Here is a 14,488-nt window from a genome sequence, read left to right as displayed (position 1 = left end):
CTTCAGTGATTTAGTCACTGAAAGTCTGAAAGTGATTTCATAAAAATGTTGAGAACATGATATATATTAGAGAACATCCTTTCATAGTGAAAAATAGCACTTAAAATTTACTTAAGCTTATAAAGTAAAAGCACTTAAAATTGGGTTCCTTGCTTCTTTTCGCACTCTAACCAAAGGTACGGTGATATCAATCTAGTCCGGACTCCGGAGTGAGACTAGTTTCTAGAATTGAAAAAGTAAAGAAAGTTAATTAAAGAGAAAGCAAAAGCAAAATTAAAGCTACACCACTGCAAGAGATTCTATTTGCTAGAATGAGATAGGAAGCTCTTTGCCCAAAGTCCTATGGAAGAAAACATGTTTCCTACACAAAGGAACAGTAAGATGCCACATCTCTTTCTCACTTACTCATCATTCATTCAAAATGATCTTGTATTCAATACTCTTTCAAACCACCACTTTTTCAGACATCAGAGAATCATTCAACAATGCACCTTATTATTATGAAAAGTCCTACACCAGACTGACCAGAGACATACTGAGAGTCTGCTGTGTTTGTCTTTTCAAGGCTAAAGAGTACCTTAATACAGCTACTATTTTGTCTTATTTTGTGATCAGAGCCTGAACTTGAGATTTCTGAGACTGAACTCCAAACAAAACAAAGATGATATGCTCAAATACCGTGAGGAGCCCATGAACTTCATTCATTACCTTAAAGTCCTTACAGAGTTACAGATCCCAATTCTGAGAACTGAACTGGAGGGATGGAAAATAGACTAGTGTACATTTTCTTAGGAACAAAAAACGAAAGGAGAAAACAACAAAAGGAGACCACGTCAATAACAATAAGAAAATTAAGCAGTACCATCTTCTGATCTTCATGAACAACAAAGAATATCAGAAGCTACAACCATCATCTTTACAAGGCAATAATATCTAAAGATGGGCATTCTGATATTTCTCCTTTTTTTTTGTTTCTCTGGATTTTTTTTTCCATAGTACTAGCTTTCACCACTATTACTAAGGCAAGGCGCCATACTGATGCACATCATTCCACGCTTGAAAGCCACTCCAGTTGCTTGTATTTTCATCTCCATTCTTGAATGTTGTAGTACTGGTTGGGGTGTAACTAGAGTTATCGAAGAAACACTCTCCTGTATTACCAACAGCACTAGCCACTGGTTTTGAGATCTCAAGATTCTGAAAAAAAATGGGCTCTGGTCTTTGTACCTGGTTTTCAAGTGTAGCATCTGGAATAAGAGAAACACTGCTCTCCCTGTGATGATTCTCTTCACTTAGCATCTCAGCAAATCTCTGCTGCTGTAACCTCCAGTGCAGATCTTGGTTCATACAACTCAAAGACTCAATAGAAGATGCAAGACTAGTGTTGAAATTCATTGAACTCATTCCTTGAATTCCCACATTATTGAAACTCTCAATCTCTCCTTGTTTAACATTTGACGAACTTAGATAATTCATACCCATTATAGAACTAGAGTTTGCCGACGGATAGGTGGTATTGAAAGTAGTAGGACTATTAGGTGCAACTGCACTGGAGAACTGGTTATAAACACCACCTGTGAATGAAGAGTTAAGTCTAGAGAAAGGAAACTCACCAAGTTGAAACTCCATAGTTGGAGAGACACCGTAAAAATTCTTCAAGCAATTAGCTTCTGACGATGAAGAGGAGTCCTTTGAATCACAAGAGAGTCTTGAATTCGACTTGGTTTTCTTGTTTTTACGACTACCGCCTCCAATGGGTACGCTTCGCATAGCTCCACCATTAGTCCAATATCTTTTACATGACTTGCAAAAGTGTCTTGGTTGTGAGAGACTGTAATTGTTGTAGTAACAGAATTTAGTGTTGGGTGAATCGCATCGTGGACATTTTAGACCTTGTTCTGGTGGCTTTAGATATCCAGCACTCTTACGGTTACCGGAACCTTTCTTGTCATCAGATATCGCCTTGGCCGGACTCTTACTATCCGGTAACATCGTCCTAGAAACTTAAAAGACAAGATAGATAGAGATCGAAGAAGGTTGAGATGATGTACTGGTGCTGTTTAGTACAGTTACTTGTTGTTTAAGGAAAGAGATGCACCCACCAATTCATTGTTTTCATGCAGGAGGTTTCAAAAGAGAGGGTTTTGTGTGTGTGTGTGAGAGGGAGAGATAGATTTTGATGGGTGCTTGTGATATTCATCAAAGAGGGAGATAGATATTTGTTAAGAGAGGATATATATGGATCAGAAAGAAGAAATGAAGAAACATGAGAAAGAGTGAGGAAACGATAGAGAATGAAAACTAACTTCCCAGGAAAAATACTGGCTTGAGTGTGTGTATACGCAAACAAAGTAGAATGTATAGGGACAGATTAGGTGTATGATCTGATCCTAATATTGCTAGCCTAGCAGACCACTATAGAGTGCAACCCCCACTGTTTCAAGTTACAACAAAACTACGTGGATTTATGTGTAATTGAATGGGTCGATCTGTCTGGGTAGGACTTTGGTTAAATAGTGTAGTAGTTTATGGACACACTAACATTAGTACATCGTGGTCTTCAGTAAAAGTAAAACCAAAACCCAAGCTATATCATTTTCGTTCAGTATGCACCTATACTGATTGTTGTAAACGTAGAAGTAATGCCAACCAATTAGAGAAGGAATTTGGTATATATTCATAGTTAGAAACTGATCAAGAATACCTAAGATGAAATAATGTGAAAGTTTAATGGTCTCTTGAGATGAAGTTTGTGATAATATAATAAGCTGATAAGAGGACTATTGTAGTGTATAAGTATTGTAGTGCGTCAGCTGAGAGATCAAAAAACCCTCTATCGTGTAAATCTCAAATCCATCAATCATCTCCATATGCTCAACCAAGATTTTAAGCACTGCTATATTTAGTAAAACAATTCACGGTCGATAACTAATTTTCGGTTTTTTTGTGTAGTCACTACAATTTGTTGGAAATTTGAACTGATTTTTGAGAGGCCGCGGTTCCACTTTTTTTTTTGGGTAATTTCCCAATTAGTAACCCATAATGTCAATTTGTTCCCAAGTAGTAACCACTCTTCAATTTTGACTTTTCAACCTCACTTTTGACACTTTTGCCCTTCTCCTTATTTTCAAACAATGCCCACGTGGACATGTAACACTCTCTCTCCCCTCTTTACCTACTGTGCATAACTCTGTCATATTGTACCTGATGAGTTTGACTTTACAGTGATGGACAACCGTTGGATCTTGATCAAGAAAACACGTTAATCAAAACATGTTATAGTATCGTGTTTGCTATAATGAAGAAGCAACCGACTAATAAACTATCGAGAACTCTCGATTTTTGGTTGTCGATACCTTTACAACTTTTACCTCAGATTTTGAGCCAACCTAAAAATAAGGACAAATGCTCAAAGTTTCTGTTTTTTTCTTGGTTGTTTCTTCTTCTTCCTCGTCATTGTCCCTCTGCTTTTTGTATTTTTTAAGGTTTGACATGGAAAACATGACACATTCACACATAAAGGTATAGTTTGTTGTTTTTTAAGCTATCTAGGGCCTTGGCCATGGGTCTACGGTTTTGTTCCACGTAGTTTAGAGTTTTGTTTGTTTGATGTTTCATCTTTCAAGGAAGAGGGTTTTGAAGACAGCTATGACGTCTCCATGCATAAATGTTTGTTGATTATATAGTTGTGGTAGAATGTTGGTGGTTTCCATGTTGATTCTATATTTAATGTTGGGTTTAATATTAAGGCATTTAAGATAGATTCTCATCATAAATGTCCTAAAAAGTGTTAGTTTAACTAGTTTGTGCTTAAATGTTTGAATTTACTTTTCAGTTTTATGGTTTATGGTTAGGTACTTCTTTGTAACCATCGCTTTTTGTTGTTTTTTTTTTATACTTACTTGGTTAGGTACTTCTTTAGATGTTCTTATTCACTACAATGGGGAGATGAAAGCGGACAAGTATGGCGGATGAAGTATGTTGGTGGCGAGGTGAAATTGAGAGTTTGTGATGGGGGTATTTCATTTGAAGGATTCATGAGTACCGTGGAAGGTGTGTTGTCGAAAAGAGATCTACTTTTTCTATAAGATACTTTGACGAAGAAGTCCCCGTGTCGAATTGATGAAGAAACAGATTATTTGAACATGATTATGAAACAAAGAAAGTCTCCAAGAAAAACAATGATGGTTTGGGTTATCAACGGCGTAGAAGTGGTAAGCAATGGACAGCCTAATGTTAAGAAGAAAGAAGTTGCTCTTGAGTTGTTTAAGAAAGACGCGACTCCAAGCATTGTTTCTCTGTGAAACACTCTTTCTCAAAACGTAAGGAGCTAGCTCGTCGGAAGCGTCCCCATTAACCAATTTAAACTTGTCGATGAAGCAATTGGTAAGTAATGCAGTTCCATTTGGTTAGGTCATTATTAGTGAGGGTAGATACATGCTTTATTTCGATAGTTATGAATCTTTGGTTTTCGAGAAAGTCCCCTTGACCAACCCCCGAGTGGGAGAGTGGGGACTCATCAATGGGAAGATGTGGAGATTCACGGCGCCGTCGAAGAACACATTCAACCTCACAGCCTTGTCAACGTTCGAAAAGGTGATGACAAAAAGTCTTCGATATCAATGGGATATGTTGATAGATGATAGCTTACCCGTCGTGATAGATAGTGGTGTGGAACTTCTCGAAAGTGTTCATTGAAATATAGATATTTGTCCAGAGGGTGTTTCCTCTGAAGTTACACCTGAACCTTCAGTACATAAAAGAGAAACGGTCACACCGCCTTCTCTGTTTGTGGAAGGTACACTCTATAGCCTTGCAAGGTAACATATAGTTCCAGTTTTGATAGTGGGGAGCTAATTCATCGATATAATACTGAGGGGACGGTCAATGATGGTGATGAGCAAGATGGTGTACCAAATCTTGATCAACCTGATTATGATGACTTTGATTCCCAAAATCCATATGGTGATACAGAGGACGTCCCTGAGGAATATATAATTTCCATGAATCAAAATATTGACAATAATGAGGGTGATGATGATGAAGTTGAAATACTACATGAAGTTAATTTTGAAGAAGAAGAAGTAGTACAAGTAAAGGATAGAGTGATGATGATGAAGTTAGAGTAGTAAATGGTGGTAATCAAGATGATGATGATGAAGTTCAATTATTGGATGATGATTGTGATGTATGGTCTACTCCTAACCGTAGTCAAGAGTTTTTTGGGAGGCACGCCTATGACCGCAATGATGATGAGGAAGGCCAAAGTGAACCCGATATGATCGTAATGATGAGGAAGGCCAAAGTGAACATGATATTGAAACAAATGGAATGGTTGATGCTACGCTATTCGGTGCAGAAGATCTCAATTCAGAAGACTTACATCAAGGATATGATCCTCTTCGCTCTCCCCATAGTCCAGAAACACCAGCTAAAGTGGATGTAACTCCTCCTCATGTGAACCTGAAGTTTGTTCCTCCTAAAGTAGGACAACACTATCCTACTCGGGATGATCTTATAAAAGACATGAAGTCATATGCAATAGCAAACATGTTTGATTTGCGTCGTGCGAGCACTTCTCCTTAGAGGATTTATATGAAGTGTAAGTCTCCTGGTTGCACATTTCATTTGTTTGCAAAACCGACCACTGGTTCTGATATATGGGTTATTATAACCTTCAGAGAAGCACATACATGTTCACAAGATAAAGCAATTGCAACTAATAAACAAGCTGATGCAAAATGGGTTTCAGAAGTTGTGAAATCGAAACTTAGGGACAATATTGATATGGCTCAAAACAGTTTGCGTTGGAGGTTAAGGGCGACACCGCACAAATGTGTGTCGTATAAAGTTGCTTGGAAAGCAAAAGAAATTGCAATGCAAAAGGTAACTGCCTTGGTTATATCAGCAACTAATGAACGCAATAGTAGCAACAACTAACTTATGTTTGTTTCGCTTTTTTGCTTGCAGATAAGGGGAAGCTTTAGTCAGTCGTACCAAATGTTGCCAAATTATTGTAAAGAACTTAAAAGAGTGGATTCAGATTGTTTCACCGAGCTGCAAAACGCCATCGCCCCGAAAGCACAAGTTTGAACGCGTTTGTTTGTGAGCTACGGCGTCAACTGTCCGAGCTTACAAAAGATGTCTTCGTCCATTGATTATGATTGATGGCACTTTCATGACAGGTAGGTACAACTCAATCGTACTAACTGCTATCGCGGATGATGGCGATAGCCACGTGTTTCCAATTGCATTTGTCATAGTCCCAAAGGAAAATAATGACCACTGGGATTGGTTTCTGGAAAAGTTAAGAGACCTTGTTGTTGGGACGGAGCAAAACTTTGTTCTTCTCTCTGATAGGCATCTAAGCATTCTTCAAGCCGTGCCTAAAATACTTCCTAATGCGGTCCATTGCTTTTGTGCACAACACATTTCAAATTGTATGACTAAGCAAGAGACAAAAGGGAAGGTGAAGAGAGCTGTTGAAACTTATGAACAGGCAGAATTTGTAAGACTTATGAGCCAAATTTATTGTGCCGACAGCAAAGGTTATGCAAAGATTGTAAAGATTCCGAAAGAGTCGTGGTGTTGTGTTTTTGCTCCAATGAGAAGGTATGGCATTTGCTACACAAATCACATAGAGAGCTGGAACAAGATGATACTTCCCAGAGAGAGCTATGCCAGTGACATCTCTTGTCAATGGTATCGGGTTGAACATAATGAAACATTTTATGACTACCGGGTGATGGCGCCAAAGCTGAAGACAAAACCCGACCAAATCAGGGTGAGGAAGTGCTCATCTCGTCGAGATATTCGAGTAGACGTTTCACAGCAACAAAGGCAAGTGAGCACGTTTACTCTGTGCAATCACTAGACCGTCCTGACACCGTAGACCTTTTGGAGAGGACTTGCACATGCGGTTTCTTTCAACAGGTTGGTCTTCCTTGTAGCCATGCTATGAAGGCAATCGATCACCGTAAAGTTATGTGCATATGACTTTTGCTTGCATTGGTACACAAAAGAAACGATGATGGATACATATAGAGAACTGGACACCATTAAGAGGAAAAGAACAAAATGGGTTTGGGTTTATGATGGCATCATCGTCCGTCCCACCCGTTGATGAGGTGATGCCCTAAGACCACGAAAAAGAGAAAGCTCTAAAGGAGAGGGAGTCCCAAAGCAAAGAAGAAGGTGTAATGCTAAGTGGTGGTCTTGGACAATAATAAGGCAACTTGCACAACCGCTGATGATCTTGAGTGGATTGATTTTTCAGCCGATTCCACCAGATTTTGCATATGAAGAGTACATATGATCTTTCTTTTAACCAATCACCAATAGTGGCAGCTTTGGTTTGTTTGTTTGAAATTGGCACTTGCAGTTGCATATATGTTAGTGGTAAATTGGATAGTTTACTTCGGGGCTTTACTTCGGGGTTGATATTTTGGATAGTTTTGGTTGGCAATTTTGGTTTCGTAATTAATTTGGTTTGAACGGACATCTTCTTGTACTATTAATATCAGTAACTATAACAATGACATGGTCATCAACACTGATAACTATTAATATCAGTCTCTAATGGATAGTTTCTTTACAAGTAGGCTAACATCATCAACACTGCCCTCTATTTTCATTTTAATAGGACCATCAATGGTGATTTGCTACTAGTTTTCCTTTGTCACCTTTGCTTCACTAGCAGGTGCTTTAGCCTTATATGTCCCTTCACCTTCTAGATCTATCCATTTAAAACCCTTGCATGGATCGGCCTTGCATGGATCGGCCCTGCATGAGAGAAACCTTCTTCCCAGACTATGTGGCTTTGTACTTACACCATACCTCATATTCGTACTTGAGCATAGCGGACAGTGCGTAGTTTCCCATGGATAGTTGATCTTCCAGTGCCCAGTTTCCCCATACTCAAAACATTTGCTATAGTTGGTTGATGATGAACCAACATTTGTATTATTCTTGGTAGAATCCTCACCCCCACCCATTTTGAACGAGAAAAAAGAGAGAAAGAGAAATGGGATGGACCAAGAAAGGCAACCCAGTTTGTACTTATAAAGGAAACACACTATTTTCCCGCCCAAGTGGTGTTGGTGCCAAACTATTCCCGCCCAAAACATTTCCCGCCTAAACTATACACAAATGTTTGATGAAACATTATATTCCAATAACCATATTGCATTGCAGGACCTATCAGCAACTAATTCCATAAAAAATGCTTCACTAAAAACTTAACTCATCACTCCATGAAAGCATGAAGCAATGAATGACAAATTCCATCATCACAAATTCAGAAGGCGATGATATTAACGGCACCACAAAATGATATTACCATACTAAAATTAGACAACTAAACACAAAATAGAAGAAGTTATTTGTTTCACTAAACACAAAATAGAAGAAGTAGCATCCACAAGCCGTTTCATAGTGATTCCCCCAAGCTCACGCATCGACTTCTTTAGCATCCTCCAAACTCTTCTCCAATTGCTCTTGTGCGCTTTTTGAAACAATTATCTGGATTCAACCCACAATTAATTATATCCATTCCAATCCTCTTCCTCATTCGATGGGGTTGCATATCTATTTTGTTTACTTCCTCGTGTACACCCCTCGGAAGGCGCCTAGATAGGCTAGGCAAAATAGGCCACAACTATTTGTATCCGGGTTGTTGAGTAATAGGCATTAAACTCACGAGCCCAAGGGGCCCAAATCATGAGGTGACGATGGATCAAAGACACCTCATGACATAAGTAAGACAAGTCTCTATAGCAAGTTGCTCATCGAAACTTTCTTGAGACCAAGAGAATCATAGTTGTAGATTTTTCTCTTTCCAAAATTGTAGACTTCAAGAACCCAAAGGTTACCTTCAACTTGAAGAGGAATGATAAGACCCATTGCCCTGATGGGTGTGCTTGATCTCTAATTCTTCCTTCATAAGGGTCTAAGTACTCTTTAACAACTTCATGTGGATGATACGCACCACTATCTACTCTGTCATCGAGTTGCACCACCGGGGTTTGGTCTTCCATCTTCTTCTTAAAGTTTGTATACTCTCTGCTCATGAATTTCTACATCAACAAAATCATAAAGTACTTCATCGGTAAGGTGAACTATACAAAACAAATTCCATCAACCAATGAGATACAACTTACGAAAAGTATACATCCTCAATGATAGTATATGTTTCTTCTTCCGAATGCCATTTTCCTTACAATGTTGGATGTACCACGATCAACAGACTTCACATATATGGTGATCACTTGAGTCATAGAATTTTAAACATTATTATGCAGAAGTTGTTGATGGTTAATATGTTAGTTAGTTCGATGGTTAATATGTTAGTTCTTTGCTTAGTTAATATGTAAGATAATATGTTAGTTGTGTAATCGACCTCCCCATCTACCCACTCTCTTCCATGCAATGAATGGAAACTTTGCACCAAATAGACCGGTTGTATCCAAACACTCTAGCATCTAAACAGTTTTTGTGGACTGTACAACCTTGTGAACATCTTCCAATAGTATGTGTAGATGAGGAGGTCACCTTTGGTGGTGGTTTTCTTGATAAATGTTTTGGCGGCGCGGACTTGATCAGTTCATCACATTCCTGTCCAATGTTTTCTTCCCATGACTGACCTTGCATCCCTTCCCTTCTCTTCTTTCTTCTTTGGTGTGTTTCTTCAGTTTTCTTTTCCATTTCACTTGCCATTTGACTCAGTATCGCATCTCACATCGTGGGACCACCATTTCCCTCCACAAAGATCATCATCATCATCTACATCATTATCACGTTCTCCCAACATCACATTATCATTTTTAGATTTCATAACAACAATAGATTTTAGCTGACTATCTACCTCAAAGGTTTGAGCGGTTGTGGGTGACAATACAGGCAAGTCAGTTATGTCAGTACTGCAAGAAGGTAAAGCAGAAAATGTGACCTTCTCCATTTCTGAGTTCAAGACTTCTTCCCCATCAATATCAACATCATCATTGGAGGGAACATCAACATTAGGTGTAGGCCAGGGACCATCACCAGGAGCAATGTCCAAGGGACTAATAAATGGCACATGCTCAACAACATCCATATTATAGACTTCCACTAGGGAACTTTGGCCAACCACATTCTCATCAATGTGCTCTTTCACACACCCTCTTCCTGCACTTCATTGCTCAAAGACTCCTGAACCACATTCTCTTGACATTTGTAGGTATTTACAACCCTCTTTTCAACCTCCTCAACTAAAACTCGGAGCACCCTCATCATTATCATAAGGGCCTTCATGTTCATGTTTAGGTTCTTGGAAAAACCATGTACATGGTCTTCCCCATCACCGGTCATCATGAGGAGTCTTGGGTAACTCTTCACTAATATCTCTCAAAACATCAGTTGCTGCAACAAGATCAGTTTCACTACCCTCTCCCTCTCCATCTTCTTCTTCCTCACCTAAACCAATCAAATTTCTTCTTCTTTTTTGGTTTGTTAGCTTCCTTGCTCAGTAGCCTCCATGTCTTTTCTTTTCTCACTGACTTGACTTCTTTTTCAAAAATTGTTTGCCTTTTGCTAGCCTTTACAGCCTCTACTTTACTTAACCTTGGTGGTCGGACTCTCACTTGTCTGCATACTATGTTTCTCTTCACCCCTCCTCCTTACCATTTTAAACCCCGTGATTCACTCCTCTTTTTATTTTCTTCAACCTCATGTGAAAGATCAAATGTAACTTTCTTAGAGGATGATGACTTCCTCTTAGAAGGTGGGGATGATGACTTCCTCTTAGAAGGTGGGGTACATGCCTTCTTCCACAACAACTTTAACCTTATTCTTAACAAACCGTGTAGTAGGTTTTTGACAACAAAGATCGGCATTGGTGTAGACCGCTTCTTCCCCTTGTTTTCTTTGTTCTTGGTCCCTTCACAACCCCCTGGGATGATGATGGTTCACCCAATCCACTTTTCTTCCCACCCTCAGAAAACCCCTTGCGATTGTCTCCATACTGTCCTAATTTCAGACTTGATGTCATTCCGAGCCACCCTAACCTCAGATTCAAAAGTTAGTTAAAGTAAGCATTACGGTGTATCATAGAGTCCTATCTTATGAGTCCTATCTACCTTATGAGCACTAACATAAAGTTCCCGATATATCCAGTTCATTTAACCTATCTTATCGGTTAACATAAAACTACCATAGAGTTTCGATATATCAAGTTTAAGAACCTATCCCGTGAGTCAACACAAATGTAATATATACTTCCGATATTTTCAGTTTAAGAACCTTTCTTATAAATGCAACAGATGTCAAATGCATTGCTGATGTATCCAGTTCTTGAGAATATAATTAACAATGCAGAGTTTATAATCAACAATGCAATGCGAGTTTATAATCAACAATGTAGAGTTTATAATCAACAATGCAGAGTTTCAATCATATGCTTACAAGGCCTTTCAAGAGGTGTGCTCGTCTCAAGCATCTCCTCCTCAAACCGGCAGGCGCTTTGTGTGGCCTGTTGGTTGAAAGCCACCTTCATTACATCTTCATTCATTTCTTCTTCTTCAATATCCAAAGTGTCAAAGGCAACAACCTTACCCTTAAGAGGCTCGAGCTTCTTCTTCCAGGTCTGGAGATGTAAGTTCTTGGGAGGCAACTGAACCCAATCTAGTATTCTTAGGAATTTACCATTCAATGCCCTACGAGCCCCAAGAGAGGGGATGTGAAGGTATGCCCAAATATCAAAACAAATAACACAACCATAAACTGCAAAGGAGTCCTTCTCAGCTAACACATTTTTGTAAATATCATCCAAACAGTATTCCAACATCTCAAAGCAAGGTGTGCCCCATAGAAACTGATCAAAAGCAGTTAGGTCCTCTGCAAGATCAACATACCTTCCATCTACAGTCCTAGAAGATTCAGGAAGCACAACTTGGAGCAGCACATACAACCTATTGAGCCTAAATATATCACTTTTATCTTCACTACCACTAGATTTTGCCACCACTAAAGCATCTAATATTTCTGTCTCACTAACAGTGCTTCCTTTAAAAAACCTAACACGAAATTCTGATGTGTTGTTCTTCACGTCGGTGGTGTAGAATGAGTTAGCAAAGAGTTTTACACTAAGACCCATAATCAATGCAACATCACTCTTCTTGAATACCAAATCTTTGTTACCAATCCGATAGCAAAGTCTACCAACTTTATGGCTAACTATGGCACAAACTAGTGTAGTTGTTTGCGTGCATATTTTTTGGATTTGCAAAAGCTTCAAAAACAGAATTCTCAAAATCCTCCATTTCTTCCTTACTAAATCTACCAAATAATTTCTGCATTTTATCTAATGACATTCTACATGTCGGGTTAAGCTTCCTCATTTCCACCAATAATTGAACCGTAAAAGATAAAATGAGGGTGGGGTTATAATATGGAGATTGAAGTGAAACTAAAAATTAGGGTTTCCAAATTTAATTGAGCTTCACTAGGACAGTTTTTCCCCCTAATTCCCAATTGATTTCTTTAAGTTTCGGTTAATGTGACACGTACGTTCCAAGGTCATTTCCCTCCACGTGTCAGACTTCATTGGGTACCCAACTTCATTTCCCGCCAAAATACTGATGTCCATGTTGATTCCTCTATCAAATGAACAAACATATTCCTACCCTAGAACTATCAGCAACTTTACTATACATTGTCTAAATAATTAATTCTAATAAGGTTAAAAAAAAATTCAGTAAATTCAGTATAAAGATTAACATTCTACATGAAGCTTTTTAACATGCCGAAGCATGCTTGGCACTAGATATCATGAAATAAACATGGGTATTTGAAAAAAGAAAAAAAGGGTTTGATTGCCTTTAAATAAATAAAAGGTCTTCTACAAATTGGGGACACATGTCAATCCTCAAATTTCCCGCCAAAATAATGATATTCATATTCAGATCATCGATGAATAACTATATTGTGGCCTTAAGACTATCAAGAACTTTTTTGTACATTGATAATTATTTATGGGTACCCAAATTATTCATTCAATCCATTTAGGGTCCATTTATGGGTTAATTTCGGGTAATTTAGTCGAAGTTGCATACTTGCATGTCCTCTAATATGGCAACAAACGAATTACATTGGGTTTGACAAAGGGTCAAAATTCACTTCATTTTCTAAATTAATTTTGGTCTTGCCTGTCCTTTCATTGTTTGTGTGTCATGATGACCATTTACGGTAAGGTGAAAAGAAAACTAACCACCCCACATAATTACAACGCCTCGTTTCCAAAACATTTATTTTTGAAATAGTCATCTAAAATTTGATCTCTCTCACATTCTAATATTCTTTACGTTAGCAACAATCTACCAAAGCAACAATCTACCAAAGTTAAATCTACCAAAGTTATCAACATGCCTCTTCACGGATGTTCAAGCGGTGAAACCACCGATTACTCTCAAGTGACGAAAATGCGAGAGAAAATGTGGGATAGTTATTCTAATGATGACTACACCGATGAAGAAGAAGACGCGATGAAGAAGAAGAGATGTATGATATTTATTTTGTTGAAGAGCCCTCACGATTACATGTGGGAAGACCAACATGATGATGATAGTTCCAGTTAAGGGATGATGGCGATGATGAAGACGAGGAAGATGAAGACGAGGAGGAAGATGAAGACGATGAAGATTAAGGGTTATTATGTTCTGTTGTTATGTTCTGTTCAGTTTTTATGTTGGGGTTTATGTTTTGTCTTAGTTTCTGGTGCTTTTGCAATTTTTGTTGATGATAGTTGTAGAACCAGAACATGTCCTGTGAATGCTGTGTAGATTTTGCTTAGTTTTAAGGGTTTAATACATGGGTTGGTTTAATTCATGATTTTTATCTTGTTATTTTTACAAGAATCTTATCCATTATTCATGTTTTTTACCATTATTCTTGTTATTTTTACAAGAATCTTATTATTTCTACATTTTTCTTATTAAAAATAATTTTTTTATAATAAAAATAGTATATGAACAGTGTTAATGTAAATAACCGTCTATCTTAATGTTTACGAATCTCAAGGCTTTTAAACCACAGATGCGTTCGTGACCGTTCATTTGCATATCTTCATCTCTAAGATAATCTGTGGTATCTATCCACACACCCATCAAATCAATTCAAATCACTTCAAATAAGGAGAGAGAGTGTTGCAGTGGAGAGAGAGAGTGTTGCATGTCCACGTGGGCATTGTTTGAAAATAAGGAGAAGGGCAAAAGTGTCAAAAGTGAGGTTGAAAAGTCAAAATTGAAGAGTGGTTACTACTTGGGAACAGATTGACATTATGGGTTACTAATTGGGAAATTACCCTTTTTTTTTGTCGTTCCGAAACGATTTGGAGAACTGGACGCCCCTAGCAAGTTTACTAATGTAAAATAAATTCATGGGTTGGTTCTGGGTCAGTTTTTATCGGTTTCAATTCTGGGTCTATTTATAGCGGTTTCTATTGGGTTCGGTTCTT

At 38.2% G+C, this 14,488-nt stretch overlaps 2 protein-coding genes across 2 annotated transcripts; one reads left to right on the top strand and one right to left on the bottom strand.

The window, feature by feature from the left end:
• Positions 1-667: 667 nt before the first annotated feature.
• Positions 668-2,357, bottom strand: LOC147492513 (dof zinc finger protein DOF5.7-like). Its single transcript, XM_086568991.1, has one exon. It carries the CDS (start codon positions 1,990-1,992, stop codon positions 1,018-1,020), a length of 975 nt encoding a protein of 324 aa, XP_086425117.1. The 5' UTR covers positions 1,993-2,357; the 3' UTR covers positions 668-1,017.
• Positions 2,358-5,595: 3,238 nt separating this feature from the next.
• On the top strand, positions 5,596-6,996 carry LOC147492512 (uncharacterized). Its single transcript, XM_086567536.1, has 4 exons — positions 5,596-5,886; positions 5,971-6,046; positions 6,186-6,844; positions 6,934-6,996. The coding sequence occupies exons 1-4, from the start codon at positions 5,596-5,598 to the stop codon at positions 6,994-6,996; spliced, it is 1,089 nt and encodes a 362-aa protein (XP_086423662.1).
• The last annotated feature ends 7,492 nt before the right edge of the window (positions 6,997-14,488 follow it).

Source organism: Coptis chinensis, chromosome 6 (genome assembly GCF_015680905.1).
Source record: "Coptis chinensis isolate HL-2020 chromosome 6, ASM1568090v1, whole genome shotgun sequence".
Lineage (NCBI taxonomy): Eukaryota > Viridiplantae > Streptophyta > Magnoliopsida > Ranunculales > Ranunculaceae > Coptis > Coptis chinensis.
This window is presented reverse-complemented; position numbering and strand designations above follow the sequence as displayed.